Below are 27,610 nucleotides of genomic sequence, written 5' to 3' on the forward strand. Positions count from 1 at the left end.
AGTTATTAATTTACTAACATCAATTGTAAATCACAAGACCTTTTAGTAATTCACAATTAATATTAATAAATTACAAGACTTGTTAGGAATTTATAACTATGTTAGTAAATTAATAAGTAAAGTTTGCAATTTAACAACTGATATTGGTGCTTATGATTGAAAAACTTATATTGCAAATTCTATATAATTATTGATATGTCAACTCATGTAATTTGTAACTCAAATTCGTATATTAACAAGTGAAGTAAGAAAATTTATAACTAATAATTTTGTATAACACGTGGAGGGATTTTGGTATTTTCATAGTCAAAATTTTTTTGACTTTTCTCCCTTAAATTAAACTAAAATTTTATAATATTTTTGGACCCACATGAAATTAAGTCTCTTCTTAAGCCCTTAATTGAAATTCTCTCAAATAAAAAAGCCTTACTCTTTAGAATATCTGTTTTGTGTTTAGTACTATATGGTTTCACTGAACAAGAACTCCAAATAATTTTCTTGAAGTTCATCTTTTTCATCACAAGTGATTAGGTTGCCCTAAAATGACTTAGCCCAATGGAAAAATCTCAATTCATTAGGCCTTTCAACACAATCAAACAAAAGGCTCCAGTGACATCATATTCTAAGAGTCCAAGCTATGTAATTAAATAAATCCTCCCCTATCTATTATGGCCTGTGAGTCGAGATTTCTTCATCTTCTTCAAACTTTTAGAAAAGTAAATATATGTATTGATTGATTAACTCATCAAGTTTTTATTGAAAATTTTGAGAGTTGTAAAAATTTTTTGTACCATGACGTGAATATTCATGTCGGATATCACGGTTTACCTGGCCATTCACTCAAAAAAAAGCAAAAACTTTTATTCATATTTTTTTGTAGAGAAATTTATGATTAACAATGGAATAAAATCCATTTTGAATCACATTTAAGAAATCTTCTTTTATCAATATTTAATAGAAGGTAACATAAAAAAATTACAATAAAAAAATGATAATGCGACATATAAATTAGATTAAAAAATTGTTCTTTCTTCGTCTTTTAAACAGAACAGGAGGGAATAACATTGCCCCATTGACAATCTTTCCATTGCTGGCTACCCAATATTCAAAAAAAGAGTCTTTAAACTGCATTCGTGGAACGTCAGTACCGTAACCCTCTCATGGAAAGTGAGCTTCCTTGAAATCCACGCACACATGTCTTTTTTGAAATAGTATTCTCTCCCAATTATAATATAAAGTATTTTTTTGAAATACTTTACTTGACATCATATAGTTTTTATGATTATTTTTTAATTATATTTTTACTTTGTAAAATATTTAAGGAGGGTATAATTTAAAATATGTAAAACCTTTTAAGAAATTAAAGTTTCACCTAATTTTTTTTAAAATTATAAAGTAGCTACCAATGTCATATTTTAACATTAATTATTTTGATTAGGTCCTGAGATTGTAATTTTATCCTTTCTACATATCCAAAATTCGCATTATAACGCACATTATGTTATATTTCATCTTGTTTAATTAATATAAAACAAATGTCTTTGAAATTCTAATTGCTTGCTCTGATATTCAGCTAAATATTTACTTTTACCAAGGAGTTGGAAATGTTAAATTTAAGATGACTTAATTTATACCAGTATAAGCCTCTGTTTGGATGCGGCAAAGGAAACAAGGCCAACGCAAGAGTTATGAGATGAACTTAAGAAGTTGGTAAATATTCACCAACATTTGTGAGTTTTCATCCACTAATATTTAACATAATTAAAATACACAATAAATTGGTGATATTATTGAGAGGTGATGACATACAGGTTCCCATTTAAAAAAACCGTTTTAATGAGATAACTAAATTTTTGATAAATTTTCTTAAAAATAAGTACCAATAATATTTAAAAATCATAAATAAAATATTTATATTCAAAATGAAATCAATTTATAATTTTCTAGATGAATATTTATAGGTTATTATATTTAAAAAAAATAACTGTGATTAAATTATTTTTTTGGACTTCAACCGTTTAAATAGGAAAACAATAGAAGGAGAGAAAGTTAGAAGAGAGAAATAAAAAAATAAACATTTTTCTATCATAGTATTTCACCCCCTCTAATTTCCTCCGTTCTAAGAGAAAACTAGAAGAAAAGAAAGGTGATTTTTTTTTTTTTAAATTATCTTTCCCATCTTTCCCAATTTTCTCCCCTCTGTTCTGTTTCATTGTAAAGGCAGAAAATGATGACTACGTGACTAGAATGAAAAATCGGCCCGAAGCGACATATGGTTATTTTGATATTCTATCCTCAAAATCCATAATCCCCGCCATCGACACTGGAGGCGAGAAGATAGAAGCTAAACATCAATGGCGCAATTGCTATATCTTGGCCTCTCTTTTCCCGCGCAACCCCACAAAATTTCTGCTTCTTCTTCCAAGCCCCTGAAGCTTGTTGAGTCAACCCACGGGTCAAAGATATCCATTTCAACAACTAGTAAATGTAGCTCAAGTTCCATAAAAAGAAGTCATTTTTCAAATTCTTGCTTCTATTTAGTGAATGAGAATTATAGTTTCACTGAATTGTTTAGCTTCACCGCTTCTCTAGCTTATTACTACTGACATTGACTGAACTCCAGGTTCTGCCAATCGCTTGCTTAAAACCCAGAAGCTGAATTTAGAGGTTTCTCCTCACAGAGCAGGTGTACTCGTCTTTCTCTCTATTTTTCTCTGCTCTGATACCACCGATTCTTACTGTTTAGCTAGAGTCTCGCTGCTTAAGGAGATTGTCATTTGTTAATTAGATTCATTCCTTTTCAATTCAATTTACCACGAGCAGTATCGGCGGTTAGGTTAATGAGGATAGAATTTGGAGGTGCTTTTGCTGACCTTCTCAATGAGAAAGGGAAAGGCTCAGGTGAGAACGAGATGGCATATGTCGGAAGGACGCTTGGTTTTCGCACTCGGGAGTTAAATGATCAAGATCTCAGGCTGGTTATAACTTCCACTTCATTCTTTTGTACACTGAATACTATTTAGTAATTAGACTGAAACTAGGTCAACTATTTTTAAACCTAGCCAAAACAGTTATGTAATCGTGGATACATTAAGTTCTTATTCTGTCCTGCAGCATTCATGATTCATTGTATTGATTTTTTTTTTTCTTATTCTTGTTTTATTTGTCAACTAAGGTTACAGACATTGTGGGGGGCACAATTCGTTGGAGAAGATATCTTGATCATTTGATTAGTTCAATAAGTCACGATAAAGATATATCTAGCATGGAACCTCTACTGTTGCAGGTGGTTTAAGGATCTGTACTTCTTAAGAGCATGTTTATATAAGCCATCTAATTATATGAAAATATTATAAAAGTAAAAAGGATAGACAAGAATATTTTTGATCATGGCTCTCTCATGGTTCACTATTATAAAGGTTTTGTAGGTGAAACCATGGAATTTGTCAAACGAAAACCCTGAAAAAACCAGAAAGTTTTTCAGCGTAATCATCCTTTATTTTGGCATGTTTTACTCTTTGAACACCTAGTTACTTATCTTAATACTTTTTTATTCTCAGATTCTACGGGTTGGCTCCTATGAGATTGTCAAGCTAGATATGCCACATTATGCTGTTGTAGATGAGGTATTTTTTTTTATTTTTTTTTGGTTTTGGTAAATTGTACATGAGGTATTTTACTCGTTCATTTGTGTATTGTTTTCTAGGAGAATAAATTAGGTCATTATTTAAGCAGATATCAGAAAGCAAGTAGCACTTCGATTTAACAGGATTCTTATTTGTTGAATTTTTGAATTTTTGCTGATGTAGTCTACTGCAGGAAGAGATATTTTGATAATTACATATTCATTATAGGTTAAAAGATCAGCTTGTATTTTATTTTAATAAATTATTAATTTCCAGTTGTAAAATCAGATAGCATTTTAAGGTTAAATTAAGTTTTTTGGCCAGTTATATGACTGGCTCAAAAAAAAAAATTTATGGGGCATTAGTTATTAACACTTTTTGTTGCTACAAATTGGTGATGAATGAGTTGGCTAAAAAGTTTAAATCTTTTTAAGTCTTGCCTAAAAGTTTTTTATACCTTGAGATCTGTGTTATATAGCCCTCTTGATTTGCTCTTGTATAGTCCTTTGGCTTTCTATTTTCTCACTTTCCATCCTTTTTTAGCTCAATCGTTTTGTGGCACCTGTTATGTGGAATGCAGAACGTGAGGCTTGCCAAAGTTGCTCTTAGGCCTGGTGCTGGCAACATGGTCAATGGGATCCTTCGAAAGCTTGCAGTGCTTAAGGTTTTCTTTCTGCCAAGTTATAAACTGTGGTGAAATGAGTTGAAGACTATAAAGAATTTATCAATTTCACAAATATTTGGCGTACAGAAAAATGAAAGCCTTCCCTTGCCCAAAGTGGAGGGTGATGATCGTGCTCAAGCACGTGCTCTTGCTACTTTGTATTCTCATCCAGTTGTGAGTTCGTGATTCTCTCATTTCTTTGCATCACTTATGGTTCTAATCTGGAAAGTATAGAATTGGAAACCCATAGCTTATGAGGAATCAAAGGATTTTTTTTTCCCTGGTCAGCATTACTACTAGTTCTCAGTATCTCTGGATTAATTATTTTATTTTCTGCAACTTTACCATACTCATTAAAAGCTATATCATCATATTTTTATTGGACTTTCCGTACTTCTTACTATTTGTTTACATCATCATCTGGAAAAGGTGTATTAGCATTGGATGTGCAAAATATCCCTGCACTTCAACTTAGAAATTTCAGAATTTTATGCTTAATACATTATTTTCCCATGTTTATACCTCTAGTTCTTTCTAAATGGGCCCGCATTACTATCTAAATATGTTTAGTTTTATCAAACTTGTGCATGAGAGAAACTAAATAGTTTGAGTGCTGCTTCTTCTCCCATACAACTTGAATCAGTTGTTAACTGTCAGGGGATTTTTGTGTAATACAGAAGGTTAGTTATGGTAATGGAGACTCTAATGACCATCCAAATTAGTGTTATATTAAGAGGGTGAAAAAATTTATTCATAGGTTTTTTAATAATATACATTCTTATAAAAAGGGAGGCTAAATTTGCATCTTATTATTTCTTTCATAGTGGATGGTAAGAAGATGGACAAAGTATCTTGGGCAGGAAGAAGCTATCAAATTGATGATCTGGAACAACAGTGAACCCAGTTTCAGCTTGAGGTTTGTGACTGCTTCTTCCTGTTTTCTCTGCTCCCCCCAAAATAGTACAAGGCCTCTGACAGAGCAAATTAAGTATTCAAGCTCTATGTTCATGCAAACTTTAGGGCAAACCATGCAAGAGGATTTTCAAGAGACGACCTTGTGACACAGCTTAATGCGTTAATGGTACTACAATTGCTCCGTGATTCCACATAATATTTCTCGACATTTAGAGTTGTGATTAAAATTTTACATTTCTTCTCTGAATTTCCTTGGAATGAATTCCTCATTCCCTATGGGGCGAGACTAAGGTTTCTGCTATAGATCTGCATGTTATAATCGTAATATACCCACTGTCCTTGTGTAATCTGTATCACTTCCAAGTTTAAGTCTCTTTTATTGAACTTCAGGTCCCGCACAAGCCTTCTTTGCATTTGGATGAATTTGTTCGTATTAAAACTGGATTACAGGTATGACAATGAGACAATGAGTTGATGATAAGGTTGTTTTCGTGTTTGACTGTCTTAACTGGGCCAATAACTTTCTGAGGAGCCATAAACTGATAAGAGGAGAAAGTCCAGAGAGATGAGGGTAGGAATAAATGAAGCTGGTGGAGAGTAGATAATGAAGAAAATTTCTTGCTTCTAATAGACAGTTGATGGGGCAGGACTTTATATACTGCATGATTTCTACCTTATACAATAGCGTAGAAGGTTTATTTGATAGTTTTATTTCTGCCTCAGCTGTCTACTTTGGGTATCTACTTCCTCTTTCTCCCTTTCTTCCCCTTAAGTTCACGTTGGAGCCAAGTTGTCCTTCAGGTTCTTGATTGTTTTTACTTTTTTCCTTACAGGTTGTCATGCATGCTGGTCTTCTCAGGAAGGGTTTATGTTCAGTTCAGGATGAGAGTGCAGGTCAACTTTTCATCTTATCTAATAGAAAAGATGACTATAATTTTCAAGCTTCTTTTCTCTCAGAACAGTGGCCTTTGCCATAGTTTGATGATCTATTAGAAATGATCAGCTGTAAATGTATGTGTTTATTTATAAGTAGGTTTGTAGATTTTGCAAAGGTTTTCATTTTGCTCAATATGCCACCCTCTTTTTTCAGAGGTCAAACTTGATGGGATATATGTGACCCAATTTATTGGTTAAGAAAGAGAAACTTTAGACGTTGGTTTTTCTTTGAAAAATATTCTTTCAAGCTTGTATCCTCATACAATGGATTGCACATTCTCCATTGCAGGTCTGGTAGTTTCTATTGTGGATCCTCAGCCTGGGGAAATCATCGTTGATTGTTGTGCCGCTCCTGGTGGAAAGACTCTGTACATGGCCTCTCTCTTGTGTGGTCAAGGTATCATTAGCTCTAATGAAAGAGATAGAAAAATCTGAAAACCATGTAGGATTTCTTTTAATTTAGAGAGTATGTATGACAAACTTTTTAGTAATTGTTTGTTCTCCATAAAATAGATCTATCTTGAAGAATTTTAATAATTTTCCTCTCCAAGTTGGCGCTGTGTCCATGGCAACCAGAATTATTTGCTTCATCTCTTTATATATATCAGAGTAGTTTAAATTTTTGCCCATATATATGCCCCAAATATTTATTGTCCAACTGCAAAATACTAGCTACTTCAAGATATTACTCTCCTTCAAGGCATTGAAAACTGGACTGGTTATTGAACTAGTCAAGGCATTGGTTCAAGGATTAATTATTAAAATTGTAGTTGAACCGTGATCAAACCAGTCACAAATCATTTTATTAAATCGGTCAATACACTGGTTTAACGGTTTATTAGTTCAACTGGGCAGGTTGACTTGGATTTTCATACTATGCACTCCTTAGTCATATAAGCTGTCTTGTGGTGTGTTCTCAATGATCTGATTTGACTTGCTGAGATGTTGAACCATAAGTTTCCCTACACCCAGCAAATTTGAGTGTTAAGAGGAGATTATTTGTTTGCAGGTATGGTGTTTGCAGTTGATATAAATCGTGGTAGATTGAGAATTCTTAAAGAAACGGCAAAAATGCACCAAGTTGATGGTGTCATTACCACCATCCGCGCTGATCTTCGTCAGTTACCTGTAAGTTATTAAACTTATATTTAAAAGCCCAGAATTTGTTTATTTTTATTAAGTTGGCTGTCTATTGAAATTCTAGGATGGCAAACCACTTAAGTGCAATAAAGTTTTGCTGGATGCTCCTTGCTCAGGACTTGGTGTTCTTTCCAAGGTATTATATTAAGCATCTTGCAATTACCTCATGTTCCAGTTTCTTTTCTTGCTGATAAACTTTTTTTTTGTTTTAAATCTTTGGCTCTTTAAGAGAGCGGACTTACGTTGGAACCGGAAGCTGGAGGACATGGAAGAATTAAAGAAATTACAGGATGAGCTGCTGGATGCAGCATCCAAGTAAGGCCAAAAATTTTCTTTGATGTCCTCTAAGCGTGTATTAAATCATCAGAGGTGCACGGATTTGTAAAGATATGATTTCTTTTTCTTGATAGCCACTATATTGAACAGAAGCAATGGCAAAGAATCTGGATTTATGACTACAGATTAGGTTTAGGAAAGCAGTTGTTATTTGCTCATCATGAAAGTCAGTTCTCGTTTCGAAAATTGTCTTTTATGAACAGCTGAATGAGAAGTGTTATCAATTAAGTGAATTTTTGAATGAAGAACTCCGCATAATGGTGACTATTAATAAGGTTGGGTAAAGCAGGGGGATCAATTCATTGTTATTTTCTTTCGTGTAATATCTTTTTGCTTGTGTAGATTGGTAAACCCGGGTGGAGTGTTAGTTTACAGCACGTGCTCCATAGATCCTGAAGAGAACGATGAGAGGGTGACTGCTTTTCTTGCAAGACATCCAGTAAGTTGTCATTGTAGTCTTTATCTTCAGATACTTCATTTCCTGTTTTCGGATCCATTTGGCCTTTGTACTGAGTTATCCCTTATTTTGAGTGTTTTTAGTGAAGTTGTGTTTCTTGCATTCATGATCATGATAAATGACTTCTATGCTAGCTGATTAAGTGCCGAGTATTCTTGAGCTGCTTGTGAAAAGAGAGATTGAATAATGTGCTTGATTCAGGAAAGCTGTTAATAAAATAAAATAATGGACTATCAAATGCCTTGGCTATCTGTAACCTCTTTTGGCAAAACTAGTCACACTTGGGTTTCTATTACGAGGTTATAACATAAATGCTTATTTACTGTTCTACATGGGGTTCAGGATTTCCGCATCGATGCTGTAGACAGATTTGTTCCACCTGATTTTGTGACAGACCGTGGCTTCTATTTCTCCAACCCAGTAAAACATTCACTGGATGGCTCCTTCGCCGCTCGATTGGTTCGTGATTCATAAAATTAATCGTGGCTACCGATCCTCAGCATCTCCATTGTCTTTCCTGCACAAATTCAGTTCAAAATGGACTCCTAGTACCGCATGCTGCTAACAAAATACGGTCCCGATCTTCTCTCCAAGTCTTGCAAGCACTGCCTCATGCACTGAATCAGGCAATTTCCGTCTGTGGGGTTTTTCACATTCAGAGCAGGAAATCTGCAATTTCTCCCAAAAGTCGTTTAAAAACATATGAATGGTTTACATCCCAAAAGCACTTCATTTTTTTTCCTGGTAATCAAGGGTGGGCTAAAAAAAAAGAAATCATCAATGATGGCACTTACCTTGTTGAAGATAATGATCTCAAAGCCAGTATTGAAGTCAAGAGGTATACAAAATTAACAAGGTGCAAATTTCCTCCATATTCTTGTCTAATTTCAGGTTAATTTTTCCTTCCCGTCCAAAATATAAGCATTTTCCCTCAGTTAATTTTAATTCAAAATATAAGCAACCTAATTCATATAAATTTTTTCCCTTATTTTACCCTTTTTATTTATTAATCTAGATCATTACGTAAATTTGTCTCTCATTTATCATAAAGTGTATTGGTAAATGAGACTAAGGGTAAAAAAAGGAAAAATATATATATATTTTTTTTATGAGAATGAAGACTTTATTGATATTCAGATTTTTTCTGAAAGCTGCTTGTATTTTGGATTGGAGGGAGTATCTAACTTCTACTGGCAAATTTTATGGGCAATGGTCATATCATGTACACTTTTGCTCCAGTTGCTTGATAAAGTTTTTTAATCCTGGATCCGGTAGATTGCTGGACTCCAATATTTTTAGAGGACCTTATGAAGAAGTAAACTGTTTAATGGATGTAAACAAAAAATGCTACTATTGTTCATGTAAGTGCTGATTAGTACAAATACATGACCACTGCTTTTACTGGATTCCAATTAAGATTGGTACAGCTTTTGTTAATGAAGTTGCTACTGATTATATGACCACAAAGTTGAGAATGGATGGTTGATTTTAAAGTTTCAAGCTAAGCTTGTGATTCTAGTGCATGCCAAGAACATGCATGGCAATGTAGCATGACGATCCAGAGCTTGTGATTAACTAGTGTGACTGGTTTGAATTCATTTCTTGTACAAAGACCATTATTCTGTTTGATTGAGTTCATTATTTATGATGTCTTTCCAGTTTCCCATATGCATGTAGTCATTATTGTTTAAATCCATTTATCATCATTTAACCAAGGAGCATTGGACACGGAAGCAAGATAAATTTGAGCTCATTTTAAATAATTTGAAAAGTCAAATCGTGTCTTCCTTAGAATTTAGTTATATAGCATCTCATAAATAGATGTCAATAGTTCTTTTTCTTTCTTTTTTTCTTTTTACCTACATGTATTCTTCTATTGGAGGTAATCCTATTGTCGGGCATTAACTCCTTTTAAATGTAGGTTTTTGGAGTTACATAAAGGGAGAGTTCAACACTTCTTACTTTTGTATAAATTTTATCCATACTCTTTTAATTAGCCAAAAGAAAAGAAAAAGAAAAAGAAAAATCGCTTACGGTATGCATGTTCAACACTTGTGAGATATGGGCCCAATTTTTATCTATACATAATGCTTCCTTAATGTGTTCAAGCTGTGATTTTAGGTTTCAACATCCTTAAGAAATTTTCCCTCAATTGCATGGAAGAGAGTTTATTGGTTGTTATATGGCCCCATTAGTCCTCCTGATTGGCTACCATTATCAACTATCACCAATAGTCATTACTATCAATTGCTAGCTTGCTACTCATCATGATCCATCACCATCAATTGCTACCATCTAACCTCTACCAATCAACTACTATTGTCACTACTTTTTATTATCAATCATTGTCGATTGCCACCGTCTATTGATGGTTGTAGTCAATCAGAAGTGGTGGTCGAAGGTAGCTGTGGCTAATGGGGATAGTGAGTGATAGCTAGTGGCAATGACGGTGTAATAGGCAATATTCGATAATAATCAATGAAAGATGGTGATGATTTGAGAGTGTGAGATAGATAGATATATATATATATAAAAGGTTAAATGGCAAATTGATTTTAAATTATCAATTCAAGAATGTTTAATATCTTAAACTCATTTTTAGCTTAGTAGTCCCTTACAACTTTTAAAAAATGTGTAAAATGATCCCTATCATTAATAAAAAGTTAACTTTAAAAGTTAGTTAATTAAAAAAGGATTTCAAAAATTATTAAAACATATTAATAAATTTTTTTGGTTATTTTTTGAGTCTTTGGCTTTAATTTTTGGACTCTTTTATGTATTTTTGTTGCCTTTTTAGTAATTTAAGATATCTAATATATTAGAAGGAAGTTTTTGGGTTTGATATATCCTACGCAGATGTAAGTGTGGTTCTCAATTTGTCTTCATAAAAAACAACAAAAAAGGAATTTTTATATTTGAAAAAATAAGTTATATTATTACATTTTTTTAATCATAAATTCCTCTTTTATCTCATTAAATATTATTGAGAAAAAGATACAATATTAAAATATTTATATTTAATAAAGATAACGTTAAAAATTACCTGTTAAAAATAAAATTTTAAATAAATTTAATGAGTTTTAAAATTTTATTAATTTTAATATTAAAAATAATTTATGAATAAAAATTTGAGGGAGTAAAGAGAAATGAGGTGTATGGGATCCATACAACCCAATTATTTATATTTATCTCCATTCTCTATATTACCACCGTGGCAGTGGCAGGCTAGCAGCAGTTGGCATTATCAATAGTGGCAAGTGCATTTCATGGGGAAGAAGAAAGGAACGGTTGTTGAATAAGGCTTGAAGCAGTACGCATGTCCTCTACGTGTCATGCTTTCTCTTTCATTTCACCATCTTCTCTCTCCTCACAGCTCATGCTCATAGCTCACACCTCATCAATCGTCCAGTGGCAAGTGTGTGTGTTGTGTAGATAAATAAGATATTCTACTTTTTAAACATATTTTTACGTTTCTATATATAAAATATTTTTTTAAAAGCTTATTTTACTTTTAAATATAAAGAATAATAATAATATTTTTAAATAATTAAATAATTTTATTCTTATCTTGAAAAATAGAATAAATCATTAATTGTATATTTTTTCTATTACCATTATGATAAATTATGATATTATTAGGGATAAAATTAAAAAATTATTGTGTTTTTAGGTGAATTCACCTAAATAACAAACCTTCATTGATATGTAAAATTCGGTTAAAAACATTTTATATATAAAACCAGAGGGAGTATTTGTAAATGTATACTTCAATTCCAAATTGAAACATTTTTTACTGTCTTATATTGATTCAAAATATAAATAGTTTAGTATTATTTAAAAAATTATTATTTTACTTTTTATATTTATTAACATAGATTCTCGTGTTTGAATTTATGACGTTCTTTTTACTTCATCATAAATTGAAACTAAAAATAAAATATAAAAAATATATTTTTATAAGAATAATAGTTTTATTGGTATGTGAATTATTGTTAAAAAGCTAAAATCTGTTTATATTTTAGACCAGAGGGTAGATGTTAAAAATATTCTAATTATACAAACATCCTCTAAGAGGCAGGAACCAGATAGGGAAACAATTATTATAAGGTCAAAATAATGTGCATCAAATAGTTCTATATGCTGATAAATCTTTCAAATTTAATAGATAGAAGATCTAGATGCTACAGTCTAAAGAAAAAAAAAAGCATTTATTTTGGCAGATAGATATACTAAGAAGGGATATATATAAAAGCCATAAAAAACTGTTGAAGGACAAATTGGTGATTGCGAGGAATAAAGAGGTTGCAAAATACATTGTACCAGTTTCTATTTATGTTGAAGGATCAGCAATCGTGAGGAAGAGATAAGTTGCCATTGAAATTAGGAACATATATTATTTGAGAAACTGCCAAAAATTTGTAACAAATTTGTTACAACCACCAATGATTCTGTTTCTACTTTTCCTCCTCCGCTGTCCTAATCATTTGAATGGTTCCTATTTAAATTAATATTTTAAAAAGTATCTAGCTATATTGTTTTTTATACAAATATTAATTTTATAAAAATATGTATACATAAAATTACCATAATTTCCTTAAATTTTGATAAGCTAATCGCCTAATTTTTTTTATATAAAAAATATCATAAATAAATAAATGAAAAAAAAATAAGTCATTCAAATTTGATTTAACCTTCAGTAGCTGTTGCGATGGAAAAGTTAAAATAAAAACAATTATTTTTGGACATAAAAGCCGCTGCGATACTGATAAATTAAATAAAAATACTACAGTATTAACGGGCTGAACTGGTGAGCCGGTCAAATGAACAGTTGCGTCTGGGGAACCAACTTGATGGTGTGTGCAAGAAAGGCTGACTCGTCGTTTATTTTCCGCTCTCCATCAGTTCTTCGTCTGAGATAAAGTTCTTGGTTTATACGTTTGTCCGATCTTCTAATCTGTCGTTCCACTTCTTCTCTCTTCTCGATCTCATACTCAATTATCTCATACCCGCCTCTTTCGTCCTCTCTGTAATTTCTGATTTTTCTTCTCTTAAATCAGAATATCACTCATTTTTCCAGATTTTCCCCACAATGATGCGTCAGTATTGCAGCAGATTTGTGAACGGACTGTAAATGAATTAATACATGATATGCAGGTGAGTTGATCGGAAATGATGGCGTTTTGAATATTATGAGATTACAAGACTGTTATATATGCATGCATTGAATTGTCGATCAGGAGCTTGAAATGAAGTTTTAGAATATGGAGGCGCATGCATTTAGATGTCGTGATTCTAACAAATAATATGGGTGGCTTAGGATGAAGATGATGATGACGATGAAGAAGATGATGGATGATGAAGAAGCGAGGAAAGATGATAAGTACGTGTTGACAGAAGAGAGAGAGCACAGCCCGGGAATGGCTCAATGATGCGTTTGGCACTGCTGGGAGTGTGCTCTCTCTTCTTCTGTCAACAATTAATCTCTCTTCTTTTCTATTCCGTTCGTGATTTCAATCACAATCACGAGAGGTAACTCGATCTCAAACTAATTAATTTATCATTATCGGTTTTCGTCAATAGATTCTCTTTCCATCTCCGAAAATATTTTTTAAGTTTTCCAGTGGTATATGCCTTAGATTTGGGGTTTTATTTGTGATTCAAAAACCCTAAATTGAATTTGGGTTTACACATCTTAGCGAGTCGTTACTTTTAAGTTCAAGATAAGCTTAACAAGGAATGTTATTGGTTCTAATATTAAAAACTCTTAGATACATCAGTAGTAGTGTTTCATTTTCATTTGTAAAATAAATTTTACCTGACCTTCTTAATAATTAGCTAGTCTTTTTGTGTACAAGCTAAGAAAATTTAATGTGTTTTTTTGCCAAGCCAAAGAAAATATGATTTTCAATCAATTAGTCTTATTTTTTTTAAGACTGTGTGAGGCAATAAAATGTAATCCTGTTATTAATATGATGATAAAATATCTATAAATTGATTACTATTTTGAAAGGTAAAACTATAATTTATTTTTTATTTTTTTTGGTAGAATATAATTTATTTTTTCATATGACGAAAACTGTAAATAATTAAAGAATTGGACATTTGAAATATTCTTGATTAAGAGAACTCTGAAAAAGGTCTAGATAAGAAGCGTTTGTTGAATTAAATTCTTTTTTATTGTTTTTAGTTAGGGTGCTTCATGATTCTAACAAGTAGTATCAAATATTGTTTATATAAAGATTAGCGGCATCTGAACTTGTTTATGTAGGGACTCGTGGTACCGAAACATATTTATATAGGGACGAATTGTCTCACATCTTTCTTTTAAAAGAAAAAAAAAAAAAAAAGCACAAGTGATATCAGAGCTTTTTATGAAGGGACAAATACTATTAGAGCTTATTTATTCTCTAGGAGAAGTATGTGATTTGCACTATTCTTTTTTGTTTCAGCATCTTCTTCATTACAGTAATTGACCCATACAAAAAATGCTCATTAAAAAATTTAATTTAAAAAATAATATTAAATATATAATAACGTTATTATTTTATTTCGAATATGGCAACAAAATAATTAAATCAGCATCACTCCCTATTTTGAAATTACAGTATATATTTTTAAATAATATGATATTTATGTAACATCATTAATCATTAAATAAGATTTTTTTAACAATAAATTATTTTTAAAAAAGCTATGTGTCATAAAAAAAAAGCTAATATGGATGAAAAAAAAATTAAAATTGAGAGAAATCAAATGTAATCTTCAAGAGAATCAATATACCTTTCAGTCTTTCACTTTAAAATGTAATCTCAAGAGGAACCTAACTAAAAAAAAGGGGTTAAAGATGAACTTTTACACCTTTCAATGAAAATAAATATCAGTTCGAGGAGGAAGGGCATTCCCTAACTCCCTCCTAAATTTAAATTGACCTTATTATAGGATTTTGGTCCTTGCTTTAGTCTTAAATATAAAAAGGTTAGTGTTTATTTTTATCTTTGAACTTTTTTTAAATGGTGTTAGGTGTCTTGTATTATAAGTGTGATAATTTTTTTCTTTAACTATTTTTTGAGAAGAAAAAAAAAACCTTTCCATTAATAACTTGGTAACTTTGTTATTTTCTATTAACATGATATATGTATAGAGCCTTCACACAGTGACATGTACAACTCTAACCTTTATTGATCATATTTTTTGATATTAATTTATTACTGAACTATTTTTCTAAAAACGCTTTATGTTAAATAAGATTTAATAAATATTATTAAAATATTTAATATTCATTCAGAAAGTGAATCTTGTGGGGAAAGAAGAAGAGGTGTTTGATTCACGGTCGAAGAGAGAGATCGATTCGTTGTAAACCATGGCTCCGACTCAGGAAGTAGGGACGTATGTCGATAGCTTTGGTGAGGCCGATGATACCTTCCTGGGGAAAGGAATCACTAAAGAGAGTGAGGTTCCAAAGATTGACAAATGGGAAATCGAGGCGCATAGGTACGGCAAGCACGTTGGATTGCATCTGGACGGAGAAGGCTGCAATAAGAACTAACACGAGAGGGTACTCATTCTTGAAAAAGACATGATGACGTTCCACTATAAATGCGAATGAAAGTGGAGAGCCATCCTCTTTCTAATTTTTTAATTCAAAATTTACTTAATTAGATTATAGGGAAAATAAAAAATAAAGAACTCCAGATATTATAAATAATTAATTAGGACCATGAAATTATAAAGTTAAATTTCAAGACCAAGATCCTTTTTTTTTAATTTTAAAAATAATACTTTGATAAAAATGTCCTGTCTGAATTATCAACTTAAAATTATTCTCACCTTAATTAGGTTGGAAATTTAGTTGAAAAAGGTTGTGAAATCACTTTGTTTTTACTCTAATCTCTTAAACTTGTAATTGACTAACTTAAAATTTAATAGTAGTGAAATCCACTTCAATTGGATTGGAAATTAATTGAAGGGACATGTGAAACCACTTTATTTGAGTTGGAAATGCTTTTTACTCCCAGATTCTTAATTGACAACTTAAAATTTGCTATTGCTGAAATAACTTTAATTGGATTGGAAATTTAGTTGACGGGGTTATGAAGTCACTATATTTGAGTCAGAAACGTTTTTACTCCTAGATTTATAATTGACAATTTAAAATTCTCTAGTGCTGAAATCACTTAATTGGATTGAAAATTTGTTGTTGAAGGTAATGAGTTCACTTTATTTGAGTTGGAAAATTATTTACTCCCAAACTTGCAGATTTGGTAACTAGATTTGCAATTGGCTAATTTAAATTTCACCAGTGAAATCATTTTAATTGAATTGAATGGAGTTACAAAATCACTTTATTTGAGTTAAAAAATTGTTTTATTCCTATACTTACAAACCTGGTCTCATGCCAGAAGCATTTTAGTCAAAATATTATTTTTAAAATGACAAAAAAGGACCATGGTGTTGCAATTCAATTCCATAATTTCATCGTCTTGATTTCTTTTTTGCAATTTATAGAGGTCCTTATCTGTGATTTTTTCTAAATTATATGTTCTCAATAATTTTTATAAATATAAAATTTTCATAAATGAAGCAACAAAATGTAAACATTTTATTAAATCAATTTTTTTCCCCAAAAGTATTAAGTTAAATTTCATATAAACTTAAAAAATACTTTTTTTTGGAAAAATTGATTATTCATTCATAATTTTAACCTTCAAAAATTAATATATATGTACATATATAATAGATCAAATTATAAAGGTTCAGTGAGAATAAAATAAATTATACAAACCTAATTTAAAATTAAAAAAATTATAAAGACCTTGTATTAATTTTAAAAAAATCCAAAAAAATTATTAGAAGGAAGGTGTGCTATCGCCAAGGGGTGTTTACGTCTGTCCCTGTTTTGATTGATCCAATTCTGTCTCAATCACGTTGAAACGAGTCTATTTTATCTCCAAAAAATATGGGATGAGATGAAAATAAGTTCAAGATGTATGGGACAAAGGATCATCACGGGGACATCCTGCCACAAATATATTATTAAATTTTTTGTCTTCTTTTATTAACATTTAATACTTTATTTATTAAATCAGAGTATATATTTTTTTGTTTTGTTATTTTATTTTCTTTTTATATAATCATATGTTCACTTAAGCTGTGTAACTTAATCATTTTGTTTTTGTTGTGCTTATAGCTTGGATGTCATTTGTAGTTATTGTGCACTTAATTTTAAGTTGTAGTTGTCATGATTGTGTTCTTTCATTTTAAATTGTAGTTTTTGCAACCTAATGATTAAATTTATATATTCATGTTGTTTTAGTTTTAGACTTGTCATGTTATGTAATTTTATAAATATTGTTATGCATATTTCTCTTCTATGTGGTGCCTACTTTTTTGAGACATTTTGGTCTTGTCTTGTTCCGATCTTGAACGGGCTATGATGACTTTCAAGACGACATGAGACACGTGACAAATATTTAATCTCGTTCACTTTTTGAATGGGACACAAGATAAAGTTGACCTGATTTTGTTTCATTTCATAAACACCCCTATCATGAATGTATATAAATAAGATTGTTATTATTGTAGGCAAATAAATAGGAAAATAGGTAGATGGGCAGCTAAAGTTGGAAAATGGGTAAGCCTAGGCCCTTAACAAAGGTCGATTTTTTAAAATTCCTCTAAATCCTAAAGGCTAGCCCTTATGTAAAGGGCTTAGGATGAGGCCGTAAACCCAATTATAAAAAATAAAAGAATTAATATTATAAACTAATTAGATTATTTTAAAATTAAAAATAAAATAAATCAATGGAATTACTTTGGTTGGCCAAAAAAATAATTACTCTAGTTAAACCTAGTGAGAATTAGAGTACCCAACTAAGACAATCAAATATTAAAGTATCGGTCAACTAGCACCCACGACAAATAATAGCTAAGTGGAAAGCTGATCGTGAACGCTGTGAAAGGCAAGAGGGAGAGCAGGTGTGATAGGCGTGGGGGGCAATAGGGCTTGCAGATGAGGGAGGGAGAGCTGAGTAACTTTGAGTGAGGCAGAGATCATCAGCAATGAGGCAGAGATGACCAACGGCTGATGGGAGATCAGAGATGCTGAGTGAGGTAGAGATGAGCAACGGTCGATAGGAGAGCAAATGAGTAAATGTAAAATCTTCAATTTTTCAGGTTAAGAGAGCGAGAGTTCCATAAAAGAAAGAAGGTCGAGAGAATGAGAGTCAAGAGATCAGGAATCAAAGAAACTTAAGCCTTATATTTTTCCTCCAAACATCATTTTTACATAGATTGAAAAAAAAAAGATAATTAAGCTTGGCTCGAGCTTGGGCTTGTTTTTTTAGGGCTTATTAGGGATGGGAATAGAAGTCCGATTACCTTAAAAACTTTTATTTTTAAGTCCAAACTCTTATTTAAATAGGGCCTTCAAGCTTGGGCCTTATTTCCAACTTTATGGGTAACTAGTTGTTGTGGTGAAGATGGAGTAGAATGTAGATATATAATAATAATTTATAATAATAACACAGGGTTTAAAATGGATAAAGAATTGGGTGAAACAAAATGAGTGTGAACGAAAATAAACAAATGAAAAGAGTGCAAATATCTATTTACACAGATTTAGAATACATTTTTTGACCAAAAAATTCTTATAATATCATGTATCATGTTAATGGTTATAAACTTAGTGCTCATATTTAGTGATTGATTGTGCCACGAATAGAATTGTCTTTAATAAGAGGATACCTGTGATCAATCAAAAAATGATAATAAAAAATAAAATTATTATAAATTTTAACTTTAAAGTTTAAAGCATTGAAATTCAAAATATCATGTGGATTTAAAAGTGTTCATAACTTTTATTGAAATAACAAGTATTTGCAAGGTATAGGCTTATGGTGCAAGATTACAAGTTTTAAATGTAAGGTGAAAGGCTTGGGGTGTAAGGTGTGTTTGATTTGTAAAGCGATAGACTTGGAGCCCAAGAGGCAAGATGATAAGTTTGAGGTGTAAGGTTATAGGCTTGATGTGCAAGAAGACTTGGTATGTATTTGGTTTTTAAATTAGTTTTGGTCCCTTGAAACAATTTCTTTCTCAAGGAGGGATTTTGTGACAATTCTCCCAATTTTTAATAAGAATTTTATTCAAAAACAGAAGTTTAAATTGATTAAAATTCTTCAATATAAAGTAATTGTTTAGCCATATCTAAGGGAAGAGCAAGTATATATAATATAGGAAAAGTATATCTACAAATCCTCATTTTCTTTAATTTTAAATTAGGTTTTTATAGTTTATTTTGTTCTAGTTGGTCCCTTATGGTTTGATTTGATATATATTTGAATCCCTAAATGTTAAAATTCCTGAATTTTTCCTTAAAAAAATTAAGAACTTTCATTATCTTTATTAAGAAATTATATAACTTTACAATTAATTATATAGTTTTTATAACACCAAATTTATATAATTAGGTTGTCTTTTATACAATTTGTATACATATAGAATTTTCATAAAAAACAATAAAAATATAAGGATTGTATTAAATTAATTTTTTGGGTCAAAATTATTAAATCAATTTTTTTATAAACTCCAAAAATGTTTTTATTTTGAGAAATTTAATAATTTGTTAATAATTTTAACTTTTAAGGATTAACTTATTTAATTGATCAAACTATAAAGACTCAATTAAAACAAAATAAACTACAAGTGCCTAATTCAAAATTTAATAATATATGAGGATTCATAGATATATTTTTCCTATAATATATAATTAGTTAGAAGAATAAGCTAAAAATGGATATACTTCTTCAATTCTATTTATAAGTTATATTCCCTCTGTTTAAAAATATAAGGCATTTTTTGAGAAGTTGGATATTAAAAATGTAAGGTGTTTTTAATCTTTTGAGGTGTAATCATTATTTTTTTTTTAAAAGTGCCCCTATTGATAATGACTTTATATTTATTATAGGGTGTTTAATAGGAATAAATATGAAAAGATAGGATTAATTAAAAAGTAAGTAATTAATTTATTAGGGGTGAGATTTAGTTAAAAATACTTTATATTTTTAAATGAAGAAAGTAATCATTAAATTTTTATTATAAATTTTTACTTTTATCCTTTATTAAATATTAAAGAAATAAAATACTCTCCTTGTCTATAGATATAAAGTATTTTTTAAGCGACATAAATTTATTATTTACTTAAAATTATATTAAATAATAATATTTTTTAATTTTTTAAATAATATTAATTAATATTATAATGGTGGTAAGTAAAAGATCCAGACATTAATATTTTTTTTTTATTTTTTAAGACAAGAGCCAAATTGCATTACATTTTAAGCATAAAATGAGTTTCTATGAAACTACTTGAACACGATATCATCGTCTACTGGTTTTTTAGATTTTGAGCCGGGGATGCGTCCATCCTGGGGCGTTGAACGGACGCCGAAGACCCAACTACAAAAGGAGGTGTTTTAACATCGAGGAAGCTGTCTATGCATTTGTTCTTCCTTACTCTCAAACAATTACCACTTGCTTCTGGTTCGTGCTCTTTCACTTTCCCAATGGGTATTAACTTTTTTTCAGTTTTGGGTTTATCTCGTCTTGGTTATTGTTGATGTTGAGATTCTTTGATTATTAGAATTTAGGTCTTAGGAAAGAAAAACTGGTCCTGCTTTACATTAAAAGTAGTAATTTTCTTATTCAATTTTCCCAATTGATGAGGAAACGCATTTTGTTTAGTCAGTTATCAAATGGTTATTTGATTCAGAAAGGGAAGCGTGTTGGTGTTGATAGTTGTAAGTTGAGCTTGAAATTCCATGTTTAATTTATTAAAAAAAATGTTTTGTTTTGCTCAATTGGTATGATTTAAGCTTCACAGTCAGAGTAAAATCATGGCCAAATATGGATGAGTGCACATAGGGAAGGAATTTGGCTGAGTAACCATGATAACAATAAAATGCTTGATTGATTAAGAGACTAAACCGTTTAGTAACGACACAGATAATTGTAATTAGAGATAGCATTTTATATCTTAGCATTGCTGGTTTCTTATGTCTTCAGGGGTCATGGATGTCCTGTTGCCGTTTGATAAGCTGGCTCTAAAACTAGCTGATGAAAAGCCTCCGCATGGAGCCATGAGCACGTAAGGTTTTCTTGTCCTCTACCATTTTTTTGGGCTTTTCCTTTTCCTGTCCCTCTCTTAATCTTTTGCATTTATATCTTGCTATATTCACATGTGAACAATTCAGTGGCAAGACATATGTTGTTCTGGTAGCAGCTGGAAGTTTCAATCCTCCCACTTTCATGCATTTACGCATGTTTGGTGAGTTGCTTGAAGAGCTCTTGTACTTTTGTTTATTTCCATTTGCTGAAGTTCAGAGTTGTGTCTTTCCAAATTTATAGCTTGCTTGGTGTTCTTAAAGACCCAATTTAAATTTACACCATAAAAAAGACCCAATATATATACTATCCGACTCCACACACAATGTTAGTCAAGCAAAAAGCTTCCCTTTCAGGCCCCTTTCCTTTGCTGATTTGAAGCTTCCTATCATGATTGATGGTGTAAGATACAATTTTTTTCAATATAGAAGCATGGGCATAAACATAAAAGTTCAAATATCATTATTTAGAGCTATTGATTGTAAGTATAGTAGCAAGATGCACAGTATCATCATTATTTAGAGGGGTTGGGACTGTAGACGACTGTGGAAATGGATCGCCCTGCAAGAAGAATGGAGAATATCACCGGAATAAAATACAATTCCTTTGGCATTTATTGTTAAAGCATTCGTTAAGCAGTAATTGAATATGTTTCATGTACAGCTGTTATGCTGTATGCACATATTGCATACCAGAGTTGATGTTCTATCTATCATATAAATGAAATAATTGCTACTGAAATTCTAATATTTCATATGAGTTGGATTTGCGCAAGAAGCAATTTTAAAGTATGGTGTCTTCCTGCATTCTTACTTCCTTAAATTATTATTTTCAGACAACAGTTACTTCCCTAAAGTATAATATCATAGTTTCTATTCTCTGAAAACAAAGAAGGGAGAGAGGGATTCTTCATTTCTAATTTCTCTTGGCAAATGGATGTATTATGTTGGTCACAAGTTTTTCGTTAGACAATCCACTTACTGTTTCTAGAGGTACAAAATCTTGGCAAAGTAAAATCTTCACATATCTTTCAGTTATTAGCTCTGATTTATTGACATAATTCCTTTAATTGGTGTATTTTAATTGTTAAATATCATTTGTTTTCTGCTTTCTTTTTAAAATATTTTCTCAGAGCTTGCAAGGGATGCATTGAATTCAGAAGGCTACTGTGTTATTGGCGGTTATATGTCACCTGTTAATGATGCATACAAAAAAAGGGTAACGTTAGTGAACATTTTTGAGCATCCTGCAAAACTGTAATGGGATAATTCATTAGGGGCCCTTCTTAGCTTTAATTACTATTTCATGGAATTACGCCCATTCTCCGTTACTATCTGCAAGGTAGCTCTGCTTTAGCTCATTAACATTGAGATGCTCAAGTATATTCATATGTACATGTTTGCAAGTTTAAATTAGCACACTAAAGGATTGATGAAGGAGAATGAAATATAGACACTTTGCATGTAATTGTGAAGTCATTATGAGAATCAATGAGCAGTCTTTTAAAGATTTGAGACTGAGCTTACTACACATTTTTAATTTTCCTGCACTTATAGTTGGAGATGTATCCTAAGAACTGCTATCTTAATAATCTTTTACCTATATTTCTACATTCTCCTTCTTTCATGGCTGTAAATCGATCTCATTGCTTGTCACTTGAAATATTGGTAAAGGGGCTTGTTTCTGCTGAACATCGCGTACGCTTATGTCAGCTAGCCTGCAAAAGTTCAGAATTTATAATGGTTGATCCATGGGAAGTATGTTACTCTCTTCCTCCAACTCTAGATGTGTCTGTGTCCAAGCAATTAACTTTCATCTTGCAAAAATTCAAAGTTAAGAGATAATCCTATGGATTTTTTATGTTTAAATAGACCATGAATAGGGTGAGAAAAACAAAGTGTTACTTGATCTTGTTCGGTCACGCTTTGCATTTTATGTGGCTAAGGCTTTTAGAACTTTCTTGCAGGCAACTCAAAGTTCATATCAGCGTACTTTAACTGTTTTATCTAGAGTCCGGAATTGTATTTCTGAGGCAGGGCTGGTACCCAGAGGTGAGTTCTACAAACAATTCTTCAAAAAAAGCTATAGTCTTACAATATCAACCTTTTTTCCCTCTCGAGTTGAAATAAAAAACAATCCTATGTTTCCTTTTTGTTGAAAGTTGAAACTTTAATCAAGCGTACTAATGCTTACTGGCGACGAACATTTATAATAAGTGATATTCTTTCTATGTTTTAAATAATCCATTAAAATATCAAATTTCATTCATGCCAAGTGGCTATGTTGTAGGCCAACATATTCGGTTCAGTATTATACTCAAGCTTTCAAAAGAATCAAAACTGAGATATACATTTTTTGTTCATAAGTCTAGATTTAGACTAAAGTATGCTTTTAAAAGTTGACATATTTTTGGGTCTAAACCTAGGTTGCTTTCAATGTGTGTTTCTGTTGATGATGTAGAAAGAAATACTAAAATTTGCTTTTGAATTGTATGGTATAGAATCCCTCAAGGTCATGCTCATCTGTGGTTCTGATCTCCTTCACTCCTTTGGCATTCCTGGAGTATGGATTCCTGAGCAGGTATTTTTTTTTTAAAAAAGAAAAAGGTCAGTACAAGAGAAAAATCTACGGGAGAATGACAAAAAATGCCCCTCGAGTATGCAAATGACAATTAAGTACCATAAAATGTTATAATTATTATTTAGTCCCTAGAAACTTGTTTGACATTTTGATTTTTGATGAAATGACATTTATTTACTCCTAGTGATGACTATTATAAGAAATGACTACTTTGGTTGGGTTACTGACTAAAACGAAATAAAGAATGACTACTTTCTTTCAGCTTATTTGTTCATTAATCTTGTGCAACCAAAGTAGTTATTTTCAAAAAGAAATCATTATTTTTTAATTTGTTTATAAATCACAAATTTGCAAAGCAGAAGTAGTCATTTTCTATTCTGTTTTAGTCGATAACACAATCAAAGTGATCATTTCCTATAATAGTCACTGAGGCAAATATATTATTTTGTCAAAAGTCAAAATGCCAAGCAAGCCCCGAGGAATTAAATGATAATTCATTTGGATATTTGAGGGATATATATATATATATATATATTTTTTTTTGGGTCATTCTCCCAAAATCTAATAGCATTGACAGTAAACTAGCTAAAACAATAGTCGTTACTCGTTATTGTAACTATAATGGAAATAATGTTATTGGTAAGCCGTAGGAATCAGATTGATTCTGTGATGTTTATACTTAAGACTGATAAGCTTATTAAGTTAATGAGTTTTACTTGTTACAGATATCAAGTGATAATGGGCGTAACGCTTACCAATACAATAGTGATTTTGACCTTCTGATTATTGATTAGGTTAAGGACATATGCAAAGATTATGGAGTAGTTTGCATCCTTAGAGAAGGACAGGATGTTGAGAGGACTATCTCTGATAATGACATTTTGAATGAAAATCGGGTAATAATGCTTCCTAATCTCCTCCTAGTGTACGAGAAATGAACAGAAACACACAAAACCAAGAAAAGAAAGAAATAAACATGAGTAGGAGTGAATAAAAAGAGCCATAGCCATGTGATGACAAAAAATTATGGTTAGTTGAGGAAGTTTTTGAAAAACCAGCAAGGTAAAGTTGAATTCGGCACATCGTATTTTATTATAGATTATGATAACGAAAAACTTGAATTAATTTTTTTTTTTAAATATCCAAGTCTTGTCTTATAACCAATGATTTTACTGGTTTGATTTTATGAATATACTCCTCTAGTCCTATTTATCTATTTATAGGGTAGAGAGTGTGTGTTTGTTTTGATCTTATTTATAAGACACCTCAATGATTATTATGTTCATCTTCACTATTTTATTCCTACTAAATGTTGGGAAGTTTATTAAATGCTAGAGTATTTCATTTTAAAGTAAGTATATTTAATAGGGATAAAATTGAAAACTTATTGAATTTTCAGATAAAGTTAATGAGATTTAAGGGCTTTCTTAGTTTCAATGAAAATGTTGAAAATGATTTATAAATAGGATTAAAGAGAGTGTGTGTGTGTGTGTATATATATATTAACTATTACAATTATAGCAGGCTAATGTCAAAGTAGTGGATGAAATTGTACCAAATCAAATAAGCTCAACCAGGCTAAGGTGACTCTCCCTCGAGTTGTGCAAAATGATTTAACCATTGGGAGGCTTTTCATTTATTTCTTGTGAAAACTATTCTTGAAATTCAGGGAATGCATTGCAAGAAGATTGTCAGTAAAATACCTTACTCTGGATGAAGTGATCGATTATATCAGAGAGCATCAACTATATTTGAACTCAGACGGAAACTAACAATTGTAATGCATCGTATAGTGCATACTATTTATAATTTTTTTATCATTTTTTTCCTTTAATAAAAGCATACTTCCTTCGTCCTTATATATAAAATATTTTTAACCAAATCATGCAAATTAATAAAAGTTGGTTATTTAATTAAAAGCACAACAACACTCTAATTTTGCCTCTAATTGTCAATAAAAAATAAATTTTTTTAAAGTAAATTAATGAAAGTATTTATTTTTTTCTCTTTTCAATTTAATAAGAGTATGATGGTTCTTTCATTAAAAAATATATTGATAACTTCTTATATTTAAAAATGAAAAAAAATTTAAAAGGTCTTTTTATGTATAGGGACGGGGGGAGTAGGTGGCACAACAATTAGAAGTTTTGAGGGTGAATAAAAGAAGGCCAGAAATTCTGTTGGGGAGCAGGGAGATGGAATAAGATATAAAGTCACCAACAAGCCCTTGGTTCATTCAATGTCAAGGAAATTGTACCTGTTAAATTAAAATCTCAAATTCAAAATTTAGGAATGCAAGAGTTTTTGGTGATAGAATTTCTGCTCAAGAGGGTTCTAAGTTCTAAATTTGCTCGACCCGCATTAGTTGGAACAGTTGGTTTTTGAATACAAGATGTTTTGCTAAAAAAAGGGGAGAATAACATATAAAGTCATGCACCGTATCTCTCATGGCAATTAAGCTCAAAGGAGAGATCACTTGAACTACACAAATGAGTAATAGTACTATCTAATATCCTATGAAATTTGGTAGGATATACATCTTGTCCTATAAGTCTTATTCAAGTGTTCATATTGCTCCTAAAGATATTGGTTTGATGATTGTTATCATCTTTAATGTTAAAAAAGAAGTGATACTCTCTCCTAAACTTAAACGTAGAAATTAGATAACTAGTTTATAAAAATTAAAAAAATTAGTTATTTGTAAAAATGTGTTATGGTTTTCTTAAACTACCTTTTTAATTATTTGCATTGGAAACTAATCGATGAAAACCCCTTATTAATATATGTAATTAATATAGATGGTATGAGAACAATTATAAATTTAAGGGACAAAGTGAGTTGAAGTTTTTTCTTTAAAAACAAAGCAAATATCTTGGTGAGTTCCTTTATTTAGGGTGGGAAGGAGTATTATTTTTCATCCTTGAGTTTGTTGCAGAAAACGATGAACCAACAGGTGGTGGAACTTTTAGAATATGGAAAAGCTTTATATAAAATTTCTCTTCGTGTGTAGTTGATGATGTATACCTTCACATTCATTATTTGTTCAATTATTGTTTTTCACTTAAATTTTGATATGGAAGTTGGGAAAATTATGCTTGTAATTATTTTAAAAATATAAAATATATTTATGTAATTAATTTAATGGGTTTTTACATATAGAGATTTTTTATGGTACATTAAAGAACGTATAAACATTGATTTTTGACATATACCAAACTAACACACCCCTAAAATCTCTTTTTAATTGTCGGGACGTATGAGCAATAAAAAAATATGAATGATATAAATGTGAATACATACTCTTTTCATTGAAAAATATAAGATATTTTTAATAAAATTTTACCATTTAATAAAATAATTATCTACTTTTAAATTAATTTTATTTTTTTATATTTATCCTTATTAAACATCTTATAATAAATATAAAGTCACTATTAATAGGGACATTTTTGAAAAAAAAAAGTAATGATTATATCTTAAAAGATTAAAAATGCCTTACATTTTTAAACATTTAACTCCTTAAAAAATGCATTACATTTTTGAACAAAGGGAGTGTATACATTTTTAAAAGGAGGAAGGCCCTTCGTTAAAAAATATAAGACATTTTTTGAGGAGTTAAATGTTAAAAAATGTAAGGCATTTCAATCTTTTGATATGTAGTCATTGTCTTTTTTTCAAAAGTGCCTCTGTTGATAGTGACTTTATATTTATTATAGGGTGTTTAATAGGAGTAAATATAGAAAGATATGGTTAGTTTGGAAGTAAGTAATTATTTTATTGGGGGGTGAGATTTGATTA

At 30.7% G+C, this 27,610-nt stretch overlaps 2 protein-coding genes across 12 annotated transcripts; both read left to right on the forward strand.

Annotated features, from left to right (window-relative positions):
* The first annotated feature begins 2,239 nt into the window (after nucleotides 1-2,239).
* LOC129318899 (uncharacterized) lies at nucleotides 2,240-9,574 on the forward strand. Of its 3 annotated transcripts, none has more exons than XM_054963896.1 (17): nucleotides 2,241-2,487; nucleotides 2,624-2,686; nucleotides 2,824-2,978; nucleotides 3,176-3,286; nucleotides 3,561-3,626; nucleotides 4,207-4,290; nucleotides 4,378-4,464; nucleotides 5,115-5,206; nucleotides 5,311-5,371; nucleotides 5,596-5,655; nucleotides 6,039-6,099; nucleotides 6,431-6,538; nucleotides 7,151-7,269; nucleotides 7,346-7,417; nucleotides 7,511-7,596; nucleotides 7,960-8,056; nucleotides 8,417-9,574. In XM_054963896.1, the coding sequence occupies exons 1-17, from the start codon at nucleotides 2,355-2,357 to the stop codon at nucleotides 8,546-8,548; spliced, it is 1,587 nt and encodes a 528-aa protein (XP_054819871.1). In that variant the 5' UTR covers nucleotides 2,241-2,354; the 3' UTR covers nucleotides 8,549-9,574. The 3 variants fall into 3 exon arrangements, with proteins under 3 accessions (XP_054819873.1, XP_054819871.1, XP_054819872.1); XM_054963897.1 differs by having other exon boundaries at nucleotides 2,241-2,481; XM_054963898.1 differs by lacking the exon at nucleotides 7,511-7,596 and having other exon boundaries at nucleotides 2,240-2,487; nucleotides 8,417-8,558.
* A 3,361-nt stretch (nucleotides 9,575-12,935) lies between these two features.
* LOC129318084 (nicotinamide/nicotinic acid mononucleotide adenylyltransferase-like) lies at nucleotides 12,936-27,025 on the forward strand. 9 transcript variants are annotated; one of them, XM_054962622.1, is made up of 12 exons: nucleotides 12,937-13,228; nucleotides 13,392-13,603; nucleotides 15,360-15,629; nucleotides 20,472-20,611; nucleotides 21,134-21,215; nucleotides 21,322-21,395; nucleotides 22,365-22,450; nucleotides 22,906-22,989; nucleotides 23,199-23,283; nucleotides 23,733-23,812; nucleotides 25,337-25,395; nucleotides 25,482-25,627. In XM_054962622.1, exons 4-12 carry the CDS (start codon nucleotides 20,566-20,568, stop codon nucleotides 25,582-25,584), a joined length of 699 nt encoding a protein of 232 aa, XP_054818597.1. In that variant the 5' UTR covers nucleotides 12,937-13,228; nucleotides 13,392-13,603; nucleotides 15,360-15,629; nucleotides 20,472-20,565; the 3' UTR covers nucleotides 25,585-25,627. The 9 variants fall into 9 exon arrangements, with proteins under 9 accessions (XP_054818595.1, XP_054818597.1, XP_054818592.1 ...); XM_054962617.1 differs by lacking the exon at nucleotides 15,360-15,629 and adding an exon at nucleotides 24,607-24,708 and having other exon boundaries at nucleotides 12,945-13,228; nucleotides 25,334-25,395; XM_054962620.1 differs by lacking the exons at nucleotides 15,360-15,629; nucleotides 20,472-20,611 and adding an exon at nucleotides 24,607-24,708 and having other exon boundaries at nucleotides 12,936-13,228; nucleotides 25,334-25,395.
* The last annotated feature ends 585 nt before the right edge of the window (nucleotides 27,026-27,610 follow it).

Source organism: Prosopis cineraria, unplaced genomic scaffold (genome assembly GCF_029017545.1).
Source record: "Prosopis cineraria cultivar Desert tree isolate PC_DT_omini unplaced genomic scaffold, ASM2901754v1 PC8, whole genome shotgun sequence".
In the NCBI taxonomy this organism is placed as follows: Eukaryota; Viridiplantae; Streptophyta; class Magnoliopsida; order Fabales; family Fabaceae; genus Prosopis; species Prosopis cineraria.